This window comes from Coturnix japonica, chromosome 14 (genome assembly GCF_054131305.1).
Source record: "Coturnix japonica strain WE chromosome 14, WE-NBRP24, whole genome shotgun sequence".
Lineage (NCBI taxonomy): Eukaryota > Metazoa > Chordata > Aves > Galliformes > Phasianidae > Coturnix > Coturnix japonica.
In genome coordinates, this window is record NC_140676.1 from 16,957,749 (window position 1) to 16,971,659 (window position 13,911).

Here is a 13,911-nt window from a genome sequence, read left to right on the forward strand (position 1 = left end):
AGCTATCTAATCCTCAAATTAGTCTTTGTCCCTTTGTGTCTATTGGCTGGATCTGTGAGCAGATATGAACTGTGAAGCAAAATGTCACCTGCCTGTCTGTTCTAATCAGGAAGCAGACTGACTGGCCCTGGGTGTTTTCAAAGGGAGTAGAGTCACACTTTGCCTACAACAGTGCTTTCCAGCTTGAAAATTAACCTTCTGGCCTGAAGAAATTGGGAAATCCATGTGACCCCGTGGACCAGGGTAGCCAGGGCTCCCCCATCCCAGCCTTCCATTGGAAATGTGAGCCTGTCCCTGCAGAGAATGGGACCAAGATGGGACGGCTGAACAGATCACTGCAGCAGAGCACTGCTGACTCAGTATTTACAACTAAATCCAGCCAAATTTAAGGCCTGTGGTACAGAACATCCATCTTGCCTGTGAGGACAACCTTCAGGCTACTACACACAAGGTAAGAGGTTATCAGGGTATGTTTGCTTTCCTTATCTATTCCACACAAATAAAAACCTCTCAAACTTTCCCACTTTGGCTCTTCCACTGATGGAGAACTAGGGGTTCTGAGCTGGGAATACAGGCAGAAGGAGCCTGGTGTGAGCAGAGCTGACAGGAGTCCCGGTGTTACAAGAGATGCCTCTTGTATTTCCTTGAGTTTTGTAACAAATGTTTCTCCTCGTTACAAAGAAGCACATGTTGTAGTTGCAACTGGACCTCGTGGGCTCTGCCATGCTATCTCCTGTCGTTCAGGTTGTTTATCCTCCCTCCTTGCCTGTGGTTTGGCAATGCAACAAACCCTGCAGTGTTTCTCATACCGAGCCTAAACACCACGTCCTTGGTGGGAGTGCTGAGCTGTTTGAGATCTGCCTTGCTGTTCTGAGCTGTTCCAGGCACGTTGGCAGGTATCACCCACTTCCCCCAGTGCTGGCGGATGTGTAAAGCATATGCTGCAGAGTACGAACTCTGATAACTGATCAGAAATAATATGCCCTTTTCAGATGAGGAGTTCCATGCTGAATAGCTTAACAGCGCAGATAAGAGGTTGCCATTCAGAAATAATATGTCCTTTTCAGATGAGGAGTTCCATTCTGGATAGCCTGACAGCCCAGATAAGAGGTTGCCTTTGGGGCTAGTTGGGAGGCTAATGGAAGGCTTGGAAAGAATTTGGAGATCCTTGAATACGGAGAGTTGGTCCTTTGTCCTGCAAATGTATGGAGCCTCAATGGCAAGATATCTGAGCAGAGCCTGAGGGGATGAGAGGAAGGCTTCGAAACTGCCTGAGGTGCACAGCACAGACTCACCTGGAGGGATGCTGTGCCCGGTCTGTCTGCTCTAGGCTGCAGAAACAGCGGCTGAATGTGTCACTGAAAGATCCTGCTGTGATGTCAGGTTGGAGGCACGTCCTGATAGCATTACAAGGTAGGATAAGGGCTGCCAAAACCGCCTTTCCTTCAGGGCAAACATAAGAAACAGTTAAGTTCCTCTTTGGAGGCAGAGGACTGAAGCAATCTCCTATATCCACCAATAGCACAGCCACCCATCCCCACCCATTGCAAGGTATGTGCCAGCAGCCCCAGGGCAGAAAACGTTGGCCTGATTTTTGTTTTATTTTATATATATATATATATATATATATATATATATATATATATATATATAATTTTTTTTTTTTTTCTGTGCTAAAACAGCAAAAGAAGCAAACAGTTTCATTCATGCTTCGGTTTCATTCATCCTTGTCTCCCACTCCAAGCTCAGCCTCACCCATCGGCTGCTGGGCTTGATGGGGCCTGGAGGAGGGCAGAGATGCCATGGTGCTTTGTGTCTGGATAACCCAGCTTCAGGCAGAGTGTATTGGGCATTGGCATCTGTGAACTGTTTTGCTCTGCTTTGGGGTGCTTCCCCTTGCTGCCAAAGGTCTGGCCATGGGGATGATGCTGTTCCTAAGCCCCAGCAGCTCCATGTAACATCTCCACCAGCATTTTGGATGGTTTGGGCTGGGGGAGCTCCAGCTGGACTGAAGAACAGCAGCTTTCAGGTGTGTAGTTGGTTTCCTTTGCACCGGGCTGGCTTTATGGCTTTGGAGAACTGCAGTTCACAAACCACAGCGCGATAAGGTTGGGGCAAGAAAGCAAACATCGTCAGCACCAAGGAATGCGATGGAAGGGAGCCCAGATCCTGGCCATGCATCAACTGTGCTGAGACCGCATTGCAACTCAGCCCTGGGCACGAACACCCCCTTTATAAAGGCAGCAGGTTCAGCCGCAGCACACAACGCTGTGGGGTTCCCCAGCCGCCCTGGGAAGTCCCTCTTCCTCCTTCCCTACTACTGATGCCTGGGGACTTCCCGGCTCAGGGCTCCTTGATTCCCCATGGTGCCACCAGGCTTCAGTAGGGAGCTTTTGGGCTCAGGTCTCTGCAGCTTGAATGGTGGTGATTTTGCATGAGTGATGCTCCGTGGCCCAGCTCTTCCTGCTCTCTGCTCACTCAGGGTGTGAATGTGAAGCCCAGCCCCACCACAGTCGATGAACACGGGTGCTTGCTGCAGCAGAAAGTCAATATTGACTCTCATCCATCGTTTGCATGCGTGGGCATTAAAATTAACAAAAGCAGAACAGAGCCCACGCTTGGTTCCGATGCTGGGTTTTGTTACGGTGCTTCTTCAAAGCAAAGGAAAAGTAAATGGTTCTGTTGAAGTTGTGAGAGGGGGTCTGGGTGGTCCCCGGGCACACAGCAGCTCCTGTCTGTGCCCTGGGAATGGAAGATGGAGGTGGAGAGATGGTGTGTTTGTCAGTGATTCACTGACTCAGCCTGGGGATGGACTTGGCTGTGATTTGTTTCTTTGGAAGTCAAAGCTCTTAGAAAAGCCAGATGCCACTGAGAAACTTCTCACCCCTTTCTTCCTGCTATTGCTCCAAACGCATCCTCGTTCTTCTCCCAAAGAAAGCATTGCCGTCCTTCTCCCATGAGCATCCCCGTCGCATTCCCCATCACATCCTCCTTGGGGATGGAGATCCCAGGGCCAGGCAGAGAGCAGCACAGAGCATGGGAACTGGTGGCATCTCTGCGGTTTAGAAACTGGAAATAAAGCCTGAAGTGGTTTGAGGGCTTGGCCTTGAAACGAGGAAGGCGGAGGGGGGGTATGGGGAGGAACCAAAACCTGCCTACAAAGGAACTATCAGAGTACAGAGGAGAAGCGAAAGCAGCTGTGATTACTGAAAGCCCACTGGGATGGATGCAGTGCTATCTCGGGCTCTTTCACTTCTCTGTCTGGTCGGCTCTTCTGGCCTTCAGTCTCTCTTTGTGCCACCAAGATCTCCCAGGGATGGCCAAACCCTCGTCCTTTGAAAGCCTGAAGGGTTTTGGCACAAGGCATTGATGGCTTCTCCTTGCTGCTTTGCCTCACTCACCTCATCCTGCCAGGCTGGGGCCTCCGCTTTGACTAATCCCAGAGGAAAAAGGCAATAAGTGGGGGGAAAGAAAAGCAGGCTTGGGGCTCACAGGGCAGGGAGCTCACAGACAGCGTGGGGTCAGGAGCATTGGAGCAACTCCAGTCCTGAAAGGTGTTTAAATAGAAAGATTGCACACCTGGAAGATTTATTTCATCTTTTAATTGCTTGTTTGTTGACACGGCTCAAGAGCTCTCAATGAGTGTTTGCTTTGCTGGCTCCATGGCTCCTGAGAAGCAGGATATGCCAGGGCTGGATTTCAATGGGGATGAAGTCCCCAAGAGCCGTGTTTTGGGGCTCCCCATTTCCTTGGCACCACCATCCCATGGTGACAGGTATATCCCACTCCATGCATTAGGTGGTTCAGGGCTTTGGGGCTGTTCTGGGTGGCCCCTATCTCCCTGTCCTTGCACAGGGCCACCCCAGCACAGCTGGGAGCCATGAGATCCATATCTGGGCTCAGCATCCCTTCTCAGAGTGGAGAAGGGAAGTGATACTTCTGGTCCTTAAAGATAAGGAGCTGGGGACTGCAGATAGAGGTGCCCATCACACCCAAAGTAAGCTGGAGGTGATAGCAGGAATGAGGAGGACAGATGATGGGTGTTCCCAAGGTATTCCCCCAAATCTCGCACCTCAAGGGAGATCTTGGGGCTCTCAAGAGGAGCTGATGGGTGCTGAGGGCTGTGCTGCTCACACTGCTTTTACAGGGGAGGATGATGATGGGCACTGAGCCAGCCACCATCTTATGGCCATCCAGTGATGGTATCACCAAGCTCTGTCCCATAGAGCCAAATGGTGTTTATAGGGCATCCTATGCCTAACCCAACCCCAGGACACTCAGTGACCTGCTTGGAGAAGGTATAGGAGATGTTTGGAGAAGGTGAGGAGTGAGGAGGAGGTCAGACCAGCTGACCAGGAAGCATCTGAGATGGCCTCAGGTGTGATGGGAGGGCTGAAGGCTATGGGGAATTTTACCCTCACGTTGCAGGGCACTGGGGGAAAAAATCTCTCATCAGAAAGCTTCCTGGTGGAGCAGGCTTGAGCTTGAGCTCCTGCCAAGGGATGAGATGCGTTGGGATGGAGCTGGATTCAGCCAGCGTGGCTGGAAGCAGTGGTGGGATGGCCGTCGTTGCACATGGTCAATACGGTTTCACTTGCTCATCGTGGCTTGGAGCTCAGAGGTCCGAGGTGGGCACCTAAGAGATGAGAATCACCTCGTAGAGAGCTGCTGGGACCATGTTCCTAATATGGATATTCTGCTGCAGATGGGAAAAGTGATGGGTTTTATAACAATGAAGAGTCCCAAACCCTGGGCTGGGATTTACCTACACTGATGAAAGGTCTGGAAACCCAGGACCTGCTGTGTTGTGCACTGGGCTTCTCAAAGCAGAGCAAATGAAAGCCAGCCCCTTAATTATCTGCTCAGGGACAAAGGTTGTGGTTTTGGGCTGCCCCTCTTGCATGGAGACACCAAAACACTGATGAAACAGCCTTGTGAGACAGCAGGACGTGTCACATCAAAGCCGGGTTTGCTTGAAATTCTCCAAGACAAGAGAACTGCTCAAACCTTTTCCCACCTCTTGGCACCTTCCTCCAAAAGCAAATATCTTGTGGCTTTGCTGTCTTTCTTTCTTATGGCTTTTATTCCATCCTCCCCCAGAACCTTATTGATTTTTCCACCCGACCCTGATCCTACACCCACATTTGTGTGCACTTGGGTGCACTTTGCCAGCATCTGGTCTGTCCCTGTCCCACTTGGCAGCGTGGTACCCAGCAGGGGCCCTGTTTTCCTTCAGGTGACTTCTGCCTTATCTCTCCAAGGCTTTTCACCTGATTTCTTACGTCAGAGGTGCTTTTGGAGCTGGTGAGACCAGCAACCTTCCACCCAGGAGATGGGTGCCTGTACTTTGGGCTGTGAATCCCTTCCAGGTGACCCCTGAGCCCCACAATGTGACATAACCACAGCTATGGGATCCCTCCACCATCCCCTCTCCATATATTTCCCAGCAGAAAGATGTGGGAGCTGGCAGGTGAGCTCCAAAGCCACCAACGTGATGACAGAGGGATGGAAGAGAAGAGCTCGGATCCCAAACCACAATGTTGGAGCAGCTCCAGCATCCCAAACCTGAATCTGAAACACTGTGCTGGGCACTGCCAAGAGCTTCGATCATTTGTTATTATTTTTTCCTTCCGGGCACTGAAAATTGCTGCGTGGGATGGAGATTTGGAGGTGATTGATGGGTTTCTGGTGCTTGCCAAGTTGCTGTTTTCTTTTTATGGGCATTCAACACCTGGGCCTGGAGAGCTGATGCCCTGTGGAAGGTGCTCCAGTTGGATTTGTGTGGACAGCAGAATTCCCTACCTTGGCTTTTTGGGTTAAAATGCATCTTTCTAGGCAGGACAGAGGTGCAGAGCCATTGGACGTCCCACCCCAGCCCAATCCATTTCAACAAGGCCAGATAATGGCCATAAAGCCAAGGCTATGGAGCATCCTCACATCTTGGGAAGGGCATGTAGCTGTGGGTGCCACCAGGCTCAGCACCCAAGGTGTGCGGTGATGCTGGGTGGAAGTCAGTGGGGTTTTCCAGCAGGGAATGCCACCTCATTTCTCCTCTGCTGGGGATTTTCCATGGAGCTTCATGGCGTGGAAACACACCCAGGCATGGAAAAAGCCCAGGAGGAAAGAAAGAAGACAGGAAGTTACTTGGCCAAGAGGGCTTGGCAGGGTCCCAAGGCGAGGAATGGTGTTGGGTTCATACACAGCACCCTCAGCACTGTATGTGGGCTGGGATCCCAAACTTGTTCTTTTACCCTATGTTTAATGATAATCTGTTTAATACCCTCCATTTGATCTCCATCTTAAGAGGAACTGGGACAGAAAGGAGGGGGGAGGTACTGGCTCCTGTTCCAAAGGGGGTGGAGTAGGATGGAAAAAGACATCAGGGATGGGTCCAGAGAATATGGGATGGTTACTCCCTGTTGTGCAAGATCTAGGGCAGACAGCTCTGGGGTGGCTTCCTATATTCTACCTCATTGGCTTTTCCTTCATGGAGGGATCTTGATTCTGGGACAGGGCTGTCAAAATTCTCCTTGCTATGGGAAAATAATAGTGTTGGGAAAGAATCACCTAATGCAGTGACGTGTTGTGTCTCTTGGGGAATTACAACCACTTGGCTGTTGCTGGGGGGATATCTCATTATCTGCGGTTAATTATCTAGAGATAATGACTCCTGCATCTATAATGATGCTTTTCTGGGTCCTGTTTGCTATCCTAGGGGAGGATGCGTGAGTGCAAAGAGAGAAGCTCAGTGCCATGGGGTGCCTCATCCAGAGGTGTTCCCCACCCACTAACATCAGCCCTCCAGGACCTCCCCATACCCAAAATAATGGGGCCCTGAGGGGCTCGTTGAGGGCTCCGAGCCCTTGGGGAAGGGGAAGAGCTCCCTGGAGTGCAGCAGTCCCACTGCTCACCTTACATGATGCAACCCCTCCATCCTCCATGGGAAATGTGCAGTGTGTGCATTAAGAGCAGCTGCATGGCTCTCTGGCTCCAATTAACCCGATAATTAGAGCTTCATCCAGGCCATTGCTGCCTCCAGGGGTGCCTCCAAGGGGAGAGCTGCTAACAAGGCGATAAGCTCCAGGATGGTGTCACCACCACCAGCGGGGTGGGATGGGAAGGACAGGGCCATACCAGAGAGAGAGTTTGAATTTTTGTTTCAGTTTCAGGTTAAATTATCCCAAAATCTCCAGGAGGAAACAAAACCCTCCAAACATGGTCTTCTGCATCACCATCCCAGCACCATTTGGCCATGCACCGCATCAGAGCATCACCGTCCAGAGAACGTGTCCTCCCATATCGCCTGTCTTTGTAATAGTGATAATATATATTTACTAAAAAACTATGATTTGGGGTTTTTTACCCCCAAACCCACCCACATTAGGGAGAATGAGCTGTTTCAGGAGGGACATGATATGGAGAGTAATGTGTAATAAATCATTGTAGAAAACATACCCCCTGGATATTAGAGGAGTGCTGAGAGCCACTTGTTGCACGTCACACCATGTAAATGTCTTTGAAGGAGGAAAATGTTATTAGAGAGATTACAGGGGAAGGAAAACACTCAGAGGAACGAGAGCTGCTAAGAAATCTGGGGGTAATAGTGGAAGATTTGGGTATGATTTAGTTGGATAGATGCTCTCAAAGGTCTTTTCCGACCTCAGTGATTCCATGGCTCTGTGACCCAGCAGGCTGGCGCTCAGGCAGAGCGTGCCCTCCCCTTGCAATGAGAGGAGTTCTCTTCCCTTCTTAAAACTTTCCCCATTGAACTCGAAGCCAAAAGGAGAACTGGAGTGAGGAAGAGCATTCCTGGCACAACGCTCGGCTGATAGGGATTATCTGTTCCACCAACAGTCTGACTGTCCAGAGAGGTAAAACCCACCACCAATGTTGTTTTTTTTTTTTACGACTGTAAATCCAAATAATGAGCTTTGATCTCCCGTTTCCTAAAAGCTGGCCGAGTTCCATCGCATTTCCTATGAATGAAACCACAGCCCGGAGCCCGGAGCCCAACACTCAGCCGTGAGCCCTCGGCCACCTACATCCCCGATGGGGCTCCGGCACCGGGGGTGGCAGAGCCCCAACGCGCTCAGCGCACGTGTGGTGGGGCCGCCCCCTCCTCCCCCCTCCTCCGGCCGCCTCCTCCTCCTCCTCCTCCCACTTCCTCCGCACAATGCGAGCAGCAGAGCGGGGCAGCAGCACCGTGCCGGGCCCCCCCGGCCGCCCCCTCCCCACTGCGGCCCCGTAAGATGCGGCTCCGCCAGGTGAGTGCGGGACAGCGCTCGGCACTTCGGCTCCGAACCCCCTCTCCCCTTGGGTTGCTGCGGGACAGCTCTTGCTTAAGGAATCCGGGTTTGGGTTGCAGGCTTTTACCCATTTATGGCCGGTGTAGAGCATGTGGCTGCTGCACAGGGCTGGTAGGTTTGCATTTTATTTCTTCCCGCTGTAAAACGCTGCTTCGGTGACCCCCAGCTGTTTTGCCATCCGTGCGCAGCGTTGGGAGCGAGCTGCAAAGTGAAACTCCCGATGGGTTCCAGCAGCAGACAGGCTTTGCTTTAGGACCCGGAGTCGGTAGGGGACATCGGGGAGGTGACGTCCTCGGCAGCACCCAAGGGATCCACGCCGTGTCCTCTTCACTGTAGGCTGAAACGAAGGTGGTGGTGGTGGTGGGGTCACCGTCCCTGGAGGTGTTTGGAAATGTGGCACTGAGGGATGTGCTCAGCGAGCACCATGAGGTGGGGTTGGATTGGATGATCTTCGTGGTTTTTTCCAACCTTCCTGATTCCCTGTGCTGGGAGGGGTGATTTAAGGATGGATTTGAGGCTGGGGGGGATGCGAGCATTGGCGTTGCCCGCCGTGGGATGGTTGCACAATGGGTTTTCTTTGTAGATGGCTGCATTTAAGGGAAAGGGGAAAAGGAAGCGCAGAAATGGGGTGAGTCACGATATTTGAGTGCTGTGTCCATCCCAAACGTTGGCACAATGTGGGGGAAAAGGGGAAAACCCCAACCCTTGTTGCACGTGGAGATGGCACCTTTGGCTCTGCCTTCTGCTGGATGCAGCCTCCCACCCTGCAGGGCTCCTCTTGCCTTTCTGTGTTTGCCCTCCCCTCAATCTGTCATCCCAAATGTCCCTGTGTTGGGACCTGCAGCAGCACCAAGGGACATGAGGGGGGAAACACGTTCCCTCCCCAACCTCATCCGTAGATCCAAGCCCCTTTCACAGCAAAGCCACCGAGCTCCAGTCCCCTTATCTACCCCAGCAAGCCTGCCCCGCTATCGGAGCCATTTCCCCTTCTGCGGACAGGGCTTTTATCTTATCTCCACGCTCTCTTCCTCCATTTCCTTCTCTGTTTCTCTGCTGATTCTTGCCGCAAAAAGAAAGAAAATAATAAGAGGGGGTGGAGAAGATGTGAGATCCCACCACGCTGAGCCCATCTGTGGGCCTGGAGGCTGCTGGGGGGGGGGGTTCCAAATGGAGCTGGTCCGTGCTTTGGGGATGGCAGGGGATGCCTGGGGGTGTTTGGGTGCATGGAGGGATGCTCAAGGCATCTCGGTGGGATGCCCAGGAGATCCTGGGGGATGTCTGCTGATGCTCCTGGGTGCATGGAGGGATGCACGGAGAGATGCTCAAGGCGTCTCAATGGGATGCCCAGGAGGAGCTGATGATGGTGATGGTGAGGAAGGTCGGGCAGTGATGCAATGGTCTGCCGGCTCCACCTGCTGGCACACAGCGCCTGGTGCTGCAGGTCCCACCCCGAACCACAAGACACCAAAAGGGTACAAATAACTTCAGGAAAGAGAGAGGTGAATGCAACCTGCTGTGTCTGACCTGTTTTCTCCCTTCTCCCCACCCAGGAAGGCCAGCTGAGCTCTCCCATTGCACACCTCGGTGGAGTATAGATGGCCTCAAAACGTCACTCGGAGCCTCTGGATGCCGTCCCTTTTCACAAGCTACCTCGGCTGGAGGCCGAGCCTGACCCAGGCGTCCCCTCCATGCTCTGCAAACCCAACCCTGCACCCACAGCCAGCCCTGAGACCCACCTCGGCTACAACGGCTCCTACTTCTCCTGCCCACAGACGGAGAGACAGCTCCTGCACTGCCTGCTCCTTCAGCCCCACAGCCGTATGGGCAGGCCGAGTGCTGAGCAGGGCAAGAATCACCCCATGTGGGACCCCCTGGTGGCACAAGACAGGTGGTCCAGCCAGCAGGGCCACCCCTTCCCACTGAGGAAGCCACCAGCCATTCCCAAGCCCGTGTATGCAGCCCCACTTTGCTTCTCACTGCTGAGCTCCCAGGGAGGTGATACCCTGCAGAGGGGTCTGGGCGCCATGTCTGCTGTGCCTCCACCTTCCCCTGTCACCCTCCCCCATTATTACACTGCCTTTGAGAAATACCGTGGTCCCCCTGCTGTGCATGACCAGGGGAAGGCACCTGGAATCCCCACCTTCATCCCAGACCCCTGGATGAACGTGCACTGGGAGCATCCCTCTGCTTGCTACCCACAGCCCCCCTACCCGCAACCTGCAGGCTCCTTCTACAAAGCTTTCAGCTTCACAGTGAATGGGAAATCTCCCCCTTTTCCCAGAACTTACCTTAAACCCCCAGACCTCCTGAGACACCATCCCAGTCCCTCAGATGGCTTTGTGTCACGGCTGGCTGCACCGGCCACGTTGCCCCCACTGAAAGCAATGGGACCACCAAGGGATCCTGAGCCTCCACCTCTGCATCCAGCCAGGTACCTGCATCCAAATCCTGGACTGGCCTTCAGCCCCGTGGATGCTGCGTTATTCACTGAGCATCACAGCGATGGGAGAACGGCACCACTGGATGCCCATGGAAGGAGGGTGGTGACGGGGCACAGCAGCGCCTTCCACCCCATCCACACCCCACAGAAGACACCTGTTGGGCTGTTGGGGCCATTTCCCAAAGGAGAAGATGGTTACAGTCTGGATAAGGCTACGACGGCCAACCCTGTCCCCTGCCAGCAGCAGGAGGTCAAAGGTGGGGTTGGGGAAGCCACCAAGGGGCACTTCACCCCTTGTGGGGCCATTTTTCCCCAGGAGAGGCCGAGGGACCGATGGAGCAGTGATGTGTCCCCTCCTTCCCCACCGATGCCAGTGATCAAAATGGTCTTCAGCCTGGCGCCTTACAGGGAGTATCTGGAGGGGATGGAAGGCTCCACTGATGTCCCCAACGAGCACCCACGAGGGGTCACACCACCCCAGAATACAAGCAGCTGTTGGGAGCCTGCTGGCATCAAGGTGACATCCATCTCGCTGCGTGGGGAAGGGGAAAACTGTCACCAAAAGATCCCTGAGGGTCCCAAGACAAAGCTCGTGTCCCCAAAGCCACCGGCAGGACTTCAGGACAGCGGAGGGGAACCAATCCCTGGTGATGTGGCATTGGACTTGAGCTTGAAGAAGAGCCTGGTGACAACAGGGAGCACCCACACAGAGGGGATGTTGGACCCAGGGGAGAAAGAGGGGACACTGGGCCTGGTGGAGGCGGGTGAGGACACCAATGTGCCACCACAGCTGGTGGGGGTGGGTGCGGACACCAAAGCCCAGGTGCCACCCAGCCAAGTTGAGGTGGGTGAGGACACCAAAGCCCAGGTGCCAGTGCAGCTGGTGGAGATCAGCTCTAGGGACAGGAGTCACTTCCAGAGCTCCGCCGCCTTCATGTTCAAGAAATACAAGATCCTGAAGTCCTGGGGATCCGCCTGTGCCCCCCAGCCCAGCTCCCCACCTCACGCGTGGCAGGGGTCTCCCAGCACCTCTGTCCCACAGGAGCCTTTCCACAACTCAAAGCACGTGGACATGTCACCAGTGCTGCCCCAAGCCCCCCTGCCCACCCCCTGCCACATCCCAGCCCAGCCATGCGTAGCCAACCAGGGTTTCTCTGCCTTGCACATGTCCCTGTGCAGCATCATCTCATGTTCAGTGTCCGCGTCCTCCCCGGAGCTGCTGCGGGACTGGCTGCGGAGGACAGAGCCAGGAGAAACATTGGCAGAGACACCCACATCCCTTCCTAAAACCAAAAATGGCTCCAAACACCCTGAGCCTCAGGAGCCCCTGAAAGGCAAGGAGATCTGGCTGGCATTCCGGAACGCAGCCACGCTCCTCAGCAAGCTCCTGGCTCAGCTGGAGACCTTCACCTTCACCTGCAAGTGCCCCTTTCCCTATGTGTTGCGGGCAGGTGCCATCTTCATTCCCATCCACGTGGTGAAGGAGAAACTCTTCCCTGAGCTTCCCGGGGCTTCTGTGGACCAGGTGCTGCAGAAGCACAAGGTAGAGCTGCGTCCCACCACACTCTCCGAAGAGAAGCTTCTGAGGGAGCTGGAGCTCAAGAGCTGCACCTCACGCATGTTGAAGCTCCTGGCTCTCAAACAGCTCCCTGACATCTACCCAGACCTGCTGAACCTCCTGTGGCACCACTCCATTCAGCAGCAGCTCGGTAGGTAGCAGGGTGATCCCCATCCCTTCCCTGTGGGGCTTGGAGAAGGATATCCCACTAAAACCCAAGGGTTCCCTACTAAAACCCAAGGTTGCTCTACTACAACCCAAGAGTTCCCATTAAAACCCAACGATTCCCCATTAAAACCCAAGGTTTCCCATTTAAAACCCAAGGTTTCCCATTTAAAACCCAAGGATTTCCCATTAAAACCCAAGGATTTCCCATTAAAACCCAAGTATTTCCCATTAAAACCCAAGGTTTCTCCACCAGAGCCCAAGTATTTCTCATTAAAACCCAATGGTTCCCCACTAAAACCCAAGGATTCCCCATTTAAAACCACAAACGCTGTGATTAAGACCTAAAGATGCCTCATTAAAACCTAAGGATGCCCCTACCACAAATCAAGGGTCCTCCATTCAAAACCCCAGAGCTTCTCCCAAGAAAACCCAGCTCCTTCATCCAAGGAGGCTGTCAGGAATGGGACCATTCCACTCTGCCCTTGTGTCCCTATTGCTACAACTGGAGGCATCACCAACAACTTTGTGTCTTACAGGGTCGAGGTCGGATGTTGGCCAGTAGAGGTGAGTTCATTGTTATGCATTTATTGATGCTTTCATGTATTTATACCCATATTACACTGAATGGGGCTTGGGGTGGGGATTTGTGCCTGGGAGGTGACAACACTTAAGACCCCAGTTCTATGCAACCTACTGCCTTCCTGTTATGGGTTTGTTGTCCTTTAGTTCCATTTGACCTCTTTCATGCTAATTTATACTTGTCTTTTTTATTCAGCAACTTGACTTTGTCCATTGACTGCACCAGACCACAGCACAAGGAGCGACGGTGTGGGGCTGAGAGCTTCAGTCCTGCCTGGGAAAGGGGCTGCAAAGAAGATCTGAAGGACAATTAATAACACAAACACCCCTCAAATGCTTCAGACACCCAGGAAACGCACCCAGGACAGACAGGCTGCCTTTCCCCCACCTCATGGTCTAGAACCTTACAGCTCCATGCTCAGGCCTTGCAAGCATATGAGGAACAAGTTCTGATGAGGGTTATGTTATAATTATTTTTTCACTACAGGAGTATTTATTTTAAGCTAAGAATATGGAGAAAAAGGGGGAAAAAAACCAAACCAAATCTATACCCCTGATTTTTCTTAGCCAAATAGGGTCTCTCCCAGCACGGGGAGGCTGCTGCTTTAAAGGAGGTTGGAAAGCAGTGTTTGTTGATAAGCCTGTAATGTGGTTTTATATACTGATAGACCAATGCATAAAGTCCCAGGGAATGAAGTTATGTTGCCTTATTTAATGTTTTGTAAGACTGTGGGTCTCCAGAAGCACCTCACCTCATTAAAGGGCTCATTTTCTAACACTGTGCTTCAGTCTCAGCTCACTAGCTACAACAGAACTTTCCTAGGGGCAAAATCCCCTTGATTTAATAAGGGCTGGACCCA

At 52.8% G+C, this 13,911-nt stretch overlaps 1 protein-coding gene across 5 annotated transcripts; it reads left to right on the top strand.

Moving 5' to 3' along the window:
• The first annotated feature begins 37 nt into the window (after nt 1–37).
• Nucleotides 38–13,827, top strand: PRMT2IP (PRMT2 interacting protein). 5 transcript variants are annotated; one of them, XM_085515918.1, is made up of 5 exons: nt 8,169–8,264; nt 8,643–8,735; nt 9,857–12,455; nt 13,009–13,036; nt 13,248–13,827. In XM_085515918.1, exons 3-4 carry the CDS (start codon nt 9,902–9,904, stop codon nt 13,032–13,034), a joined length of 2,580 nt encoding a protein of 859 aa, XP_085372044.1. In that variant the 5' UTR covers nt 8,169–8,264; nt 8,643–8,735; nt 9,857–9,901; the 3' UTR covers nt 13,035–13,036; nt 13,248–13,827. The 5 variants fall into 5 exon arrangements, with proteins under 5 accessions (XP_032302858.2, XP_085372044.1, XP_085372045.1 ...); XM_032446967.2 differs by lacking the exons at nt 8,169–8,264; nt 8,643–8,735 and adding an exon at nt 38–451; XM_085515919.1 differs by lacking the exon at nt 8,643–8,735 and having other exon boundaries at nt 8,169–8,417.
• Nucleotides 13,828–13,911: the final 84 nt, after the last annotated feature.

Coding starts and splice junctions, on each gene's coding strand:
- PRMT2IP (XM_032446967.2), top strand. CDS start 9,902: ATGGCCTCAAAACGTCACTCGGAGCCTCTGGATGCCGTCCCTTTTCAC. Junction 12,456..13,008: donor CTCCATTCAGCAGCAGCTCG/GTAGGTAGCAGG, acceptor TGTGTCTTACAG/GGTCGAGGTCGGATGTTGGC.